Genomic DNA, 14,774 nt, shown 5'->3' with positions numbered 1-14,774 from the left:
GGGGGTGCGGGGACATAAAATATTTGTAAATCACTGCATGTTATCACTGCTGTGGGGATGAATGCGATTGAGGCGGCGTCGTTTGATTGCAATAAAGATCTGGTCACTTGTCGATGATGACCGAGGGTCATCGCCTGCAGGAACCACTGATTTGGACATTGTATTAAGACACTGTCGTGTAATGGAACTGCATTGAGGGAGTGATTCACGTGCCATTACGCGGCCACTACTACCCGCCGACCGGTCGTCAAAGGGCATGTAATGCCTGCATTAAACAATCTGGCGAGAAACATCCTCCAACTGCCATAATATTTCTCAAAGCGTTATTTTCAAATTCAAATAGAATTCATCAATTGTGAAATGCTTGAACGACTCGGATTTAATCATAACAAGTAATTGTTTTGTCATATTGTTATCGAGGTTTCATAGTTAATTACTTCACCTGCCATGTACTATTGTCATTACTCCGATGATGACTGTGATGATTATTATTATTTAGCTAGAAATCAGCAAATCCTGTTGATCTGATGCCCCTGATGACCCAACACTACAATTATAATGTTTATGGTTTATTTCAACATAATACACAGAGATTTGTTCTAAAGATGTATAATTCTCACATTTCAGTACTAGGGGAAAACAAAGTTCTATGGATTGTCAGCTTCTTTATTGCATCGAGTGCCACGTTTCAGCGTATGTACTAACACCGTTATCAAACAAATGATACAACAATTGGAAACAAAGAGAATACATACATAGCTGCATAGTGCGTTTATACAACAGACAAGGATGACGTACACCGGATATGAAATAAGTCATTTGAGCAGAGATGACAGATATCAAGCCCAATATAATTTTTCAAGTCTTCCGCAACGCGCACTTCCCTCAAAGCATTATTCAAGGATTATAAGTATTATTAGTAATATTTACAGGTAATTGATATCTTCAACATTATTGGTTTTCATGAAACGAAAAACATATGAAAATAAAAGCGATATCTCTTAACCATTCAGTTCATCATTTCATGAAGGTTTATTTCCAAAGAGTTTCATCATGTTCCGTTATGTCGCATTTCATGTAAATAACTTGTGCAAATAATACAAATTGTTTGGAAAATATTTGAAAAACGTATTTCTAAAACGATTGATTATATAACGTTTGATTTTTTAAAAATCCATAACAGAAGTAGCGCTAACGTAATTTCAAGTGAGTTACACTTTAAAAAGCCCTAGTAGGAGATTCCTCTGTCTCACGGGAATACAATTTTGTATTAAAGGGACCGTGCGAGGAACAATAGATTTAGCGTCTTAATACGGGGACTTAAAGGCTTATGCTGTTTCGTTCGCCTCATGTTTAGCCTGCAATCCAAGCCTTTCTCTAGGCGCTGATTCTACCCAATTAGCATGCTCTTGACAGCTTCACTGAGTGCCTATAACTCTGGATTTGATCTTGGGCAAGCGTTAAAATACCCCTCCCCTGCCGCGAACCCCCCTTACCCTCCCACTGACCCGTGGAAGGGAACGGAGACTTGGCAGCGATTGTGTCGTGTCGTCAGTATGTTTCTAAACTGTTTTGTATTGCGAATCTCAGCCCGCTCATTTATTTTTCATTACCGTAACAAAGACACCTATTTTCCTGATGGCCTTCACCAATTGATTCACCGATCTGAGTCAAAAGCTCAGCGCGGGAGTAGATCAACACCGTGTTTTCATTCATTTGCTGCAATGAAAGGCGAGTTATGGGTTGTAATGCGCCTTTAGATAGGTTTCGCTCGCGGGGATTACGCCGAAAGCCGTGTCGTGCGAGTACGTAAAGAGAAGGTAACTACGTCCCGACCTCAACTCGCGGGTAACACTACAAATTCGCGTTAACGTCACGTTAACATCTCGTTGATGTCTAAAGAACGGCTTTGTCAACGAAGTCTGTCGCCTTTTGTGTGCTCACTACTCAGATCAAAGCCCTGGAGATAGATACAGGTAGATAATGGCCCACGATGGGTGTAAATATTGCAACAAAAAGACGGGCTGTCGCGATATCTTTAATGAGTATACAGTCTCGCGGGACTTGCACAGAGGGGACTTACTGGCGTTTCTCAGTCGGCTGTAAAGTATACAAAGTATCGCAAAGATGTTTCGCGAATTCTCTTTGAATTTTTCTCTTTAAACAACATTCATTCGAGAGATTTGCCCTGCCTTTCAGAGCAAGTGTGCCCCTTGGGTACAAAACAGATCCAAACACGTCTTTCCGATTCTCATGGACAAAGCTGTTTTCTACATTGATCTTCCTTTTGTTGGAAGTTAAGTATTATGCTTTATTTTGCAACATTTTTAGGACGGGTTGATGTTTACAAACTTACATTTTGGTCTCCTTTTTTAAAAAGGTTTCTGATAATATTTTTTTTCAAAACATAATTGGACAGGGTTCACAGATTCATGTCGATTTTGAATTAGGCGTTCAATCGTTCCACAGAAGACCCGAGTTCGATTCCCCGCGTGAGTACAATGTGATGTTCATTTAGGGGGTCACCTGCTGTGATATTGTTGAAATATTACTAAAACTGATGGCCTGCCTAAAATTGTATCATAGTCGCCTTAATTGTTAGGAAAGACAGGATTGCGAATCTTGAAATAATAAACTTATATTTTTACTTAAAAGTATAGACTAAAGAAACTAATAACAATGCAGAAATATACACTGAAAAGTGGTACATAGTCAGATGTGTCAGCTACACGAGACTTGCATAAATAATGTTCAACACACAAACAAAACTTCAAAGCATGCATTAATATATCACGACTTAAGCACCACGAATTTAATAACCACAATTAAGCAAAAAATGATTGAAAAGCCATTTATGAATACAAACATATGGCTTGTTACAATGTTATATTGTATTACAGAAACAAGGTTATATTGTTCATAATTAAGATATTAATATATAAATACGGCAATAAACCAACAGAACATTGAAAAACAACTCAGACACAAATGAACATGACGTCGTAAAATAGAAACACTGGCATGACTTTAAGTAAAAAAAAAATGATTTCAAGTAAAACCGGGAAATTTTATGGATGTCAACTTCTATAATACCAACTGACGAAGGCGCAACGTACAGTCGTTGACATTTGCGAATCAACTTTTGTTTATGAATCATAAGATGCATTATTGACAAATGTCACTCAAACAATAATGATTAATATATCAACGTGTTTTTTTATTTGGAGTAAATTCGCAGTTTATTAGCTGTTTTAAACAAAGTCCTCACTTTTCATTCCCACAGAGACATATATGTGCGAAAACGCATGATACACACGGACAACAAATTATCTGTAAAAAGAACAATTATATGAACACCTTTCCACCTTTCCCATGTAGACCGTCACTTAGTACTAATACCCTTTCAATACCCGAGTAGTAAGTGATCCGATTTGCCCAAATGTTTCCAATAAGCAGGGTAATTGTTTTTGTTTGTTGAATACCCTCAAGAACTACCAAACACATAAGATTGATATTTTGATTTCACGCTTTAAGCGTGACCGCAGGCTATTCGTGCCTGATTGACAGATCTTTATCCGAAAGGATTAACAAGATTTCTGGACACTAATTACGAAGAAAAGTAAACTTTCCCACTGCTAGTAGTAACCTGTCACTCAAATTTTTCACACCTCCCAACCAATAGTAACTCACTGAGTGCGGTCTCATGCGTCACGCAGTTGCCTCCCTTTGATCGACACCGATGCCCGTATTGTTCTGCCCATTTAGGAAGGCGTTAGCCTCTCGCTGTAATAATGCAGTTCTGGGGTATTTTTGCGTTGGTGAGACGGTGATAGAATAAACTCACTTACAATCCCATTAAAGAAAATGGGTTTTGGCAAACTTGAACCCCACAAGCCCCTTTCTCCGCCAAATGGGGAATTTATTGTCCTCCAGTCCGTGGTTTGACTCCGCCCGCTCGTCCAATCAATTTAATACGAGAACCAATTAGAGCGACCGCATTGCATCCATATTTGGCTAATTTCAATAATTCCCTCCCGAGTGAAAAGAAACGGGAATGGTTATCGGTCCGAGCTCCGGACAGTCAACATTGGCCGTTTTTTGATGTTGATATTGTCGGGATTTAAACAGCTACCTAAAAGAGAGCAAGAAGGAGTGTTTGAGAGTAACTGGACGGTTACACATGGAAGCATCCGGGCGCGTGACAAGCGCGCGAGAAGCAGACGACAATCTCAGCGGGGACGAAATTGGAGAAATATCACATAGACATTTATCTCATCGTACGGAACGACATTTTCTGCGTCGGTCAATGGAACAGATGTCGGAATCTTTGAGCGACAGTTTTTCAACGTGTGACAGTGAAGAAGATGCGGAACTGTGCCTAAGTTTTGAGGACCGGAGAGGGAGGGTATCTCCTCACAGAGAACAGAACGATGACACGCCCAAACAAGTGACCCCCTTCTCCGTGGCTGACATTCTAGATCCCAACAAGTTCCGTGGAAAGTCTGATGTTTCAACTTCAAGCAGTGTTGACGGGGAAGGCAACACGCATTTGACAGGTAGGTAAACAAAGGCGCCAAAGAAATAAACAAATGCCCTGTCTGTTTTCATCGTTTTCATATGAGTCTGTACTGCATCTCGACCGGTTCTGTTCATTCAACTATCAATTCAGATCTAAATACGTTTTGCATACAATTTTAAATTTAACATAGTTTTGCATTTAAACAGTCTGAGTCGTTTTTCGTGATTGTTTTGGTCAAATTAATGCCGATTTGTGACCGGTTCAAAACAAGAAACTGAAATAACACCACAGACAGTATGGGTTAATTTGTTATCATTGGGAGATGTTATAGAAATTATAATTCTTAAATTTGTATTTGGCCCTTTTCTCGAAACATTTATTGGTTTATGTGTTAGATGTCGTACTAAATCAAATTTTAAGCTCTCACGAAAATCGACTTCAACGATGAACCATTCAGATTTGAAATTATAATTTTTAGTGTAAAAAATAATACATTTAGCGTTGAAGCCTCAATACGCCATCTGACTTGATAACAACACCGACGTCATTTCACTTCCAGTATCTCCCAGAAATACGTTAATTAGTTTTTACGTGATATTTATCACGTTAAACTCAGTACTCAGACGCAAGTATTTGTTTTTTGTTTTATATTTTGATAAAATCTTCAAAACTGAGCTCGTCATTAAAATAGCATGTTGTTTAATTGATATTTTTATAAACTACATCAGCTTAATGTTGAGTGAATAAAAGCTCTATGTAATAATGAGTACATATCATGAATATTAAATATTCGTTTCATTATTTTCTAATTTCAGTTTTGAAACACTACATCTATCAACCATATCCCTCTGAAAATGTGGAAATTTCATTTTGTAATTTCATCATTACATTAGGTGATGCAAACTGGAGATTGTCCCAGACGCTTATGATATATCATTTTGCTTTAAAAAACATTTTGAAATTAAAATACATTCTGTGCATTGTTACATTGACATGTTGTCAATGGTTGTGTTAAATAGAGTGAAAAAACCCGATTCATTGTTATTGACTCCTCTCTTAATTCCTTGATTAAACAGTATATTACTTGTCAGAAAAAAAACCCAGTAATATTATTGTGATATTATCCCACGTTGAATGAACGAATATTGTAAGTCGTACACCGGAGTTAATTTAACTCTGATAAGAATGAAGAATTCATATAATGCCCTTTTTTAAATACACTATTTGCTTACTTGACACAGAGGAGATTTATTCAGTGCCATGGAATATTTTCCATGATCATGCTATTTAAGGTTGTTGACGTCTCATAAAAAGCACTTTCACTTACACAAAATACATTTAAGAACCATTATAGATTCAAAGTGAAACGCTTTTAAGATGTAAAATGTAAGCGTAAGTCGAATAAATGTCACCCATATTACCTAAAAACATGTTTATTGTGATTCTTTAATGGATATCCAAACATATACACCACAATAATGCTCACTATTAAAATCTTCACAGACAATTACGAGCGAAAACACACACAAAACCCAAAAATGTTATGCTTCATTATTGGATAACGAAACATATATGAGTGGTGCTCACGGTAAGATATTCCCAAACAATTATATAGGAGAAAGGTTTAAAAGTGGTGATGCATAAGTGTATTTATTGCAGAGTTCACTTTGCAATTACGAGTCTAAAAATGTGTGTTGCATTTAATGACGGGGTGGCATTAAAATTCGGCTTGGAGAAACCACCACCCAAATCTACATAGTTCAGCTGAAACGATGACAGTATAGATGCACCCATTAAACCTCAAACGTAAAAGCTTATTAAGTGGTTAAGTGCAGCTTGCCGTCATGGACATTTACACGATTGCCTCCCAATCGGTGTTATACGTTTAATAAAACCATTACAAAAGGGAAATGCCCAGAAAGCGCATCGGCCTTTTCCATGGTGACAAGGGGAGTGTTCGTTTCATGTAATTTAAGTGTTAATTTCTCAAAGAGACTAAAGGCCTTCGTTGCCTGTGGTCTTTGAACTTGTGATTTTCTAGATGCAGTTTAATCATCAAACTAACTTGATTTGTTTCCTACGCGAGTAGCAAATTAAATAATTGGGGGAATTGTGAGAATGTTGATACGCAAACAATAGCGGGGGTGATATCACTTGACATTTTGCTCGCCGTTCAAGACAGGCGACCCGTGCGCGTTGTGATCCGTCGCTGTTCGCGTAGGAAAACGAAAAAACATAAACAAGTGAAAAATTAATGAAAGTTTGATGATTCGATTTATTAATATGATTATTAATATGACTCAGACATATGCTGTTTTCACCATCATGTTTACGAACTTATACATTTTTAAAAACCTTTTTATGAAATATGCTTTATTACGATTTTTTTTAGTTTTATGTATAAATGAGAAAACAATGTTTTCCGAGCCGCAAACAATTACAGTAAAATGTATAATTAAATGAAGTCAGTTCTTTAAGGTCGATATATCCGAAGGGCTTTGGCACTGATATTCCCAGGAATATGAAAATTGGCGTCCACTTGAGAATCTCAAGTGTCTTGGACAATCTGTATGGTTAAATAGGCTGGAGACAAACGACCAAACATACCTCAAGTATTGCAACCAAACAGCTAACGTATTGATACAGCCTAACCAAGTCTGAAGCAATATCAAGATATTGTTTCATGATCTGCAGATGAAATTGATATTGATCTTAGACCCTTAAGACTCAATGATGCCTCGGCTTTACAAAGATAAATTGCGTTTTAATGGAGCTTTACATAAAACCTTAGAAATCACGTTCTGTGCGATTGTTCTTTCCAAGATGTAATTTTATTATTCAATTTTATTTATTTTGTAAGCGCAGCTTTGGTTTTTGCACATTAAAGATGATATCAGAGCGAGGTAATTAGGAAATAGGAAATACAGGTGTTTCGTTACAATAACAATATTGATATCACTATTTTATATGAATAAAAGTCAACAACAACAACATCAGCAAGAACAACAACGTTGTCCCTCTGTAACTCTGGGTAATGGAGAAGGCTGCAGTATTTGGGGGGTCCACACATGCTCCGTCGAGTTCTTGGTGGGTTCCACTTGGGTCGTCTTGGCTGCGCTTCCTGGGAGAACTCCCATTTGCTTCTAGGCTGAGTGTAGAAGGGGCAAGGACCCTGAGCTGATGATGAGCCAGATATCTTGATAATTCGAAGCCTTTAGCTGCATTTACTACTACTACTACTACTACTACTACTACTACTACTACTACTACTACTACTGATAACAACGCATGTCTCACTTCAAACGCCCACAATAACAACACCACTTCTACCAATAACAACAACAACGACAAAAACATAAACGTATACTGCACACCCTGCTGTCACCCCAACCGGCCCTTTATCCCACCCCGAAATAACACCCTACCATGCAAAAATTCCGCCCGGAGCTCGAACGGGAGCAGATACGTTTTATGCAGACGACAAGCCCTCAGAGAAACATGGTTTACGGGCCTACCTTTGTGCATTTTATCACGCATGATCGGAAACCAGTCTTAATGTAATCGTTGAGCTATTACAGAAATGAGCTTGGCAAGCGGGACATCCCCGGTTGATATGTCGCGGTATATTTCCGTCCACAATCATCTCCATCACCACGACCTGAGATGGCTCCCGATTCGTACAAAAGCACACATTTCAAGAGCCATTCAAGTGTCCCTTATCCTAATAGAAGCAAATTGTTCGCCAAAAGCTTTTAATAACATGAAAAGGGGAAAAGGCTGTTTTCACAAAGAAATCAAAAGAGGAAAGCCATAATGCATAATTTTAATCTTTACTTAAGTTAATATTCGATGTTTTACAGGTAGCCTCGGGTGTATCAGATAGATGGGGTTTTTCAGTACGTGTTGTGAGGTGCCTTTTGCGACAATCATCTAGCTGTCAGTAACAGGCAACACCTGATTATCCTGATAAAATCACGTATGTGATTTACAAATCAAACGAATATAGAACACATGAAATATCAATAATTTCTTTGATGTACATAGGGTAATCAAAGTGAATGCTGTTTTTTTTCTGAAAATGTATTTTGTTAAATCAATGCTAGCACACTTATGGTCGGTCAACTGATAGAACAAGCATGCACGCATTGTGAAACAGACTGAAGTCAGTGACGATTACAAAATGCTGAATGTATTTCTAGTGCTTTGTGTGGAGTTTGAGAAGACGAAATATGATTTGAACAATGACTTACAACAAATCTTTTTTTTATTTTATCGATACATGGACATATATCAATATGGTTCCGTGTCTAATATCTATAATAATGCTTGAAATAATCAGAACTGTTCTGCAAATGCTTCGGATAACGGATTTACGAGTTGATGTTTCTTTGGTTTATACGTAAACCATTTTACTAAGCAGCCCTTAAACTATGAAATAAACAATGCCATTTTGAAAGCTGTGAAATGTAAGACGTTTTTTTTCAAATTACACTTTCTCATTAAAGTAAAGTAAATAACCCAAAAAACATAATAGAAACTGTGCTTTACTGAGACAAGGTAGTCCCAAATATAACACGTGTTAAGTTATTAAACTGGACATAATATAAACAGTCATCATCATAATTCTATATATCATTAAGAAAACGTACCAGAGAAGAGTTTATGAAAATATGAATATAAATAAACCATTCATAAATTATGTTTGTAATTAAATGTGTGTTAAGAAAGTATGAATACATGTATATCTTAATATGCATCAACATTTTGAAAACAAGTCATAAAACCCGAGAAATTAGTTTCTCAAACATTGTATTTCAGCAATGTGCATGTATACCTTCTGCATGATTAGCTAACGCTCCAAGTCAATGACCTGAGCTGTGTTACCTCGACTCCCTTCCAAACATGATGATGTCAGTGTATACATATGTACCTCAAAGCCCCACGCACGTTGTGTCACAGGTAGATCAACAGTCGCTGCACCACCAGCCCTCAAACAAATAGTTATGCGCGTATTTCATTCCCTCGTGCAGGGAAATGTACTTTTAAGTAATAACTTTTTTAAAATGATACAGTTTTTATGCGATATACATTTTTTCCCTAGTTTATTTGTACTCTGGTTCGGCATATCACATGAAATATTTGTAATGTGGTTCGGCGTGAGGATGCAAACATTAAACTATAATTTTTCGGTTTTACATTTTAATGAAACTGATTTTAAAATGAGAGGATATTGTCGTAGTCTTTTAGATATTTTTTTATGTTTCAAGATTTGATTGAGGACAAAATAAAGTGGTCTGGCATTATTAACCTCTGAGTGACGTTACCTTAATGTCATGGAGGAGTTGGAAAAGGAGAATGTAGAGGGGAATTGCAATGTCCTTTCACAGAAGTAAATTTTATCGTGAAAATATGCCGTATGTCAAAATTGGTAATTTAAATGTAGTTCTCTAATTATATATGATAGAGACACAACCGAATGAGTAAATCAGTGGCAGAATCTCACAGAATGGGTAATATCGCTTTAATATTGAATCATGAATAATGTGAAGAAGACATGCATTGTCCATTTAAACTACAAAGTTTTTTAAAGTGAATATATGGCATTTAGGGACACGTGTCAAAACTTTTCATTTAAATTTTATTCTGTAATAAAATAAGATGAAAATATAACTGAATGGGTGAACCTACAACAGAAGCACACAGGATGGATAATACTAGGTTTAATATTGAATCAGTCTCTATAACATGTTCTTATCGGATAAACGTTTTACATTAATCAAACTACGCAATTCACTACCGTTAGGACACAAGCGCAGGTAGTTGGTGAATTGATCAACCAACTTGAACAATTCTGTAATTGTGAAAAGAAATCCAATAAAATGCTTTAACAAATAAAGGATAATCCGACTTTGAAAAACACGATGTTTCATTTTCTCTACTTTAGTGACGCACGAAACTAAAGTATAATAAAATTTCGTTTTATAAACAAGCAAAGCCTTTAATGATACATCGCTATGATTAGAAAACTATCATTGACATTTAATCAACAATCGACATAAGTGTATTTTCATACATGTCACTGCGCGAGAAGACAATTGTTATGAGCAATCTCGAGACATCTGATAATGTTTTAGAGATCGATATTCCGCCTAGTCTAGCACAACCTTCTACAATGTGCTTGGTCTTTCAATGACAGGGGGGATTCGATTGGTTTAACGGTTCCCGACCAAGTCGCCAACATATTTATCCCTTTGTCTGGGAATTTCATCAAAGAAATGATAACTTTGATGTCAAGGGAATCGATATTCGGAACGCACAAAAAATCCACACTGTAAGAGCAAGCATGTCTGCCGATAGGTTGGCATATTTTTAAACCACGATCTTCCAGGCTAATCGACTGTGCCATCTACATAATTACAATTTAATTTGATCTCACTGAAAATGACAGTGTGATTTCAGTAAAATTATGTTTACGTCAAACAGCTTCCGTATTAACGAAAACACAATCCCGTAAATAGGTTTTCTTTATATAATTCTTCAGCTTGTATTGAAAGGATAAAGAATAATTGGCATTTGGCATTTGGCATTGATAATAGCCTTTGTTTTATGCACTGGGTTTGGGAGAAGTAATTGTTTCTGCCCTGGATGCTGTGGGGAGGGGTTCGTGTGTGCTTGAAATGTGCATACTCGTTTTAAACGATGACTCATACCTGAAATTGTTTGTTTGTTCCCCAATACCTGGTTCTTTTAAACAGACCCTGTTTTAAGGGGTAGTGGGTTGTTGTGGTTTTAAGGGTGGTGTGACAGGATAAAAAAAACAAACACTGCATAACTGATACTAAATACGTTTCTTTCTTACCCTAAACAATTCAAATAAATTATTATAAAATGAACGTTCCTCTTTACTGAATGACTTTGATACTGTAGATTTAGTTAAAGTAATAACATTAATGTTTATTAATAATAACAAAATAAATTAGCCATCATACTTTACGAGATTTCGTCAGATGCGGAATAAGGCTGAATGACATTTTCATCCCGGAACTACAAGGGATTTCCTTAACATTCAAGCAACTGCAATAGTTTCTGAAAATCCAGAGGAAACATCCAGAGGAAACATCCATGTATCGGATTGTTCTACATTTGCGAGTCACTCTGTTACGAACTAACAACAATCAAGTAAACAAACTTTCCTGAGGAGAATAATAAATTCAGTGCGGGCTTACAGCACTGTTAAGATTTTGCAGTCTAAACAACCCGAAACGATTTTACTCTCTTTGGTATTGATATCTTTCGGCAGAATTGAAAAATAATTATCCCTGGTTCTGAACATTACATGGTAATGTCGACACAACACTTCAATTCGTTCATATCGAAGACCACAAGCAAAGTCGAAAGTACAGTTGGCTAGGGTGACCCAAGTTGCGCTACCATTTACATACTCGGATATATGATATACACATGTAAAGATGCTCACAGTGACAAGGTTCACCTGAATATTATTTTTTTTTAAAGATTTCAATTTCTGTTTGAAATAGTTAAACACCGGTTTCTTCTATGAAGTGCATTTAGATGGGATGCACGAGAATTTATGGATGTCAAATTGTTTATTTTGTGTGACTCGATGAAGAAACGCATGCACACCAGATTGTCGTTTCCCTAAAAATAAATAATTCGACACAGATAAATTCTCGCCCATTTCTTGGGTCCTTGTGTATTGAGACCTGTAATAAGCTTTGTAGTTTGAGGAGCAGATGAAGAAATAAGAAAATACTCCATAATGTTGTGTCCCTCCCTATCAGTTTCTGCATTTACACTACTTCATCTCCACATGTAATGGTTTTTGTCTTAATTAATTCAATTTCAAAATAAAAACCATTAACCATTCAGTAGGGATTGAACGATTTAAGTGATAGAGTGTATGAAACAAATGTGTTTATACAAACTGATTTCACATCCTGTTCCATTCTCACAGATGACGAAGATATCACTGGTGACGTCAGCGACATCGACCGCGATGACTGTGACGACAGCCTCGAAAAACGTCAACGTATAGATGAAAACGGCAACCACGGTCAAGGTGGCCTTGGGGGATCAAAGGTCGGCAAACCTCGAAGGGCAAGGACGGCCTTCACATACGAACAATTAGTTGCTCTTGAGAACAAGTTCAAGACGACGCGATATCTATCTGTGTGCGAAAGACTGAACCTCGCTCTGTCTTTATCGCTGACCGAGACTCAAGTAAAAATCTGGTTTCAGAATAGACGGACGAAGTGGAAGAAGCAAAATCCAGGTCTAGACGTCAACAGCCCAACGGTCCCTACTTCACCAACCATTCCTATCGGTCAGGCGTATCCACTCGCCTACGGCGCCCAGAGTATTTACCCAGGACATTTGCAATCTTTCCATTCGGCTGCCAGTCTCGTTCCCGGATTTTACCTATCCCATAATTCCCCATTCCAAGGTGCACATCCGGCTTTGAACCATTGGTGACAAAGAAATCACTTTTCTGGGTTGAACTGATTGAACTGATGCTAACTAGGAATGATAACATGACAACTGATTAGAACTTTATCAGACGTGAAAACAGTGACGATTGTTCATCTCGTCTAAAACGTTACCCACGATATGGCTTACCTCAGATGTTGAATATCAAACAATTGAAAATGTAATGTTCAAAAGTGAGAATGTCAAGTCTGGTCACTCCAAGTCTTAAGGCGACATGTCTCGAACAGTGACACACATATGTATAAATGCATGACGTCATTCATGGACATTGTGACGTCATAGTCGATCTTTACGCCATGTTCTTTACGCCGTGTCATAATTTGCTTTGCAATAAAATGTCTTCCGTTTGACCGTAAATACGGCCATTATCAAGCTATTGGTTGATATTGCTGATACATTATCTATAGAATCGACGTATTTAATTTTCAGAATGTACAGATAAATTCGAAAATGTAAGCATTCGATGTACAACGAAATCAACGAGTTACCGTTCAGTCATACATTCTGTCCCGTTGTTGTACATGTCTAATATATATACATATCTATACATATATTATTTATCAAAGGTGCTTTTTGTGTTAATATTATTTCTCTGGTGTTTATGATGCGAAATATATTGTAGATATTAAAATACGTTCTGAACATATATATATATTTCCGTGGTTTTTAATACACTTTTCAGAATTTTAAAAGCATTTATTCGGATCTCTGCATCATATCAAACAGTTACACATGTTGAAATACACTGATGAACGTATTAAGCAAACTGGGCCCTCGTTTAGGGCGTTTTTGAATATGTTTCTATTAATTTTTTTATTGTTTTTGCGGTGGTAATGACGTGTTAATGACTTGTAAGTTATCCATGACGTGTTGTACCCCGCATGATTACATATGAGGTGGAAGTACTTACACTGTCATAAATCATATTTTGTTGATTCACACCCAACTCTCGGTTAATACGACAGCCTATGGCCTTAGCAACGATAAACTCGATTTAACTTCTGCCGTATCGATCGAAATAACGTGACTTTAAAACTAACGTGACTAAATGGTATATTACAATTATCTTGAATATAGATCGAACTGACATCTGTTAAGTTCATGTGTTTGTACACAAGTTGGAGAGTAATACAAGGACAAACTTTATCGATGAACATCTTCTTTATCCTTAGAAGAAATATGCCTACGACCGATAAAATGAATAGTTTGGACTTGTCCCCTCTCTTTCATGTTTAAACTTCCCGTACACATGGCTAGAAAGAACATATGTGTTAGGCACCATTCCACAAATACTTCAGGTTAATTACACAAGGTTTAATTTCACAATCCGCGCAAAATGAAATAGTATGTAGCGTTTAACGTTTTGTTTTCTATTCCATCCTAATCAGTTACCGGGAATGTACATACATTACTTGTCTTTATCAGAGTTCCTGAACCACATACTTTTTCCAACTGTCTGGCTCTCTGCAGTGTTAAAGCTCCAACTGAAGCAAGTCTAGATTTCCTCAGTTTTCACAGGAGAGAATCTCTGGTCGCCCCTGTGCGCCTTTTAAATGGATTTATAGTTACAATCAAAATAATTGTATATTCAGTGAAGAAGCATTATCTAGGAAATTATACATAATCATGGCAACATATAAACATTTATGGGTGAAATTTCAGCATCATGTATGAAAAAAGTTTCCTTATACCATGGTCTCGTTTCTGAACTAGCTTATGTGGACTTATGCCGTAGTGAATGTATTAA

General features: G+C 36.9%; 1 protein-coding gene across 1 annotated transcript; it reads left to right on the top strand.

Annotated features, from left to right (window-relative positions):
• Positions 1-4,088: 4,088 nt before the first annotated feature.
• Positions 4,089-13,660, top strand: LOC137265882 (homeobox protein slou-like). Its single transcript, XM_067801342.1, has 2 exons — positions 4,089-4,556; positions 12,495-13,660. The coding sequence occupies exons 1-2, from the start codon at positions 4,181-4,183 to the stop codon at positions 13,010-13,012; spliced, it is 894 nt and encodes a 297-aa protein (XP_067657443.1). The 5' UTR covers positions 4,089-4,180; the 3' UTR covers positions 13,013-13,660.
• The last annotated feature ends 1,114 nt before the right edge of the window (positions 13,661-14,774 follow it).

This window comes from Haliotis asinina, chromosome 15 (genome assembly GCF_037392515.1).
Source record: "Haliotis asinina isolate JCU_RB_2024 chromosome 15, JCU_Hal_asi_v2, whole genome shotgun sequence".
Classification (NCBI taxonomy): domain Eukaryota; kingdom Metazoa; phylum Mollusca; class Gastropoda; order Lepetellida; family Haliotidae; genus Haliotis; species Haliotis asinina.
The sequence above is the reverse complement of the archived record's forward strand: the minus strand, read 5'-3'. Positions and strand labels throughout refer to the sequence as shown.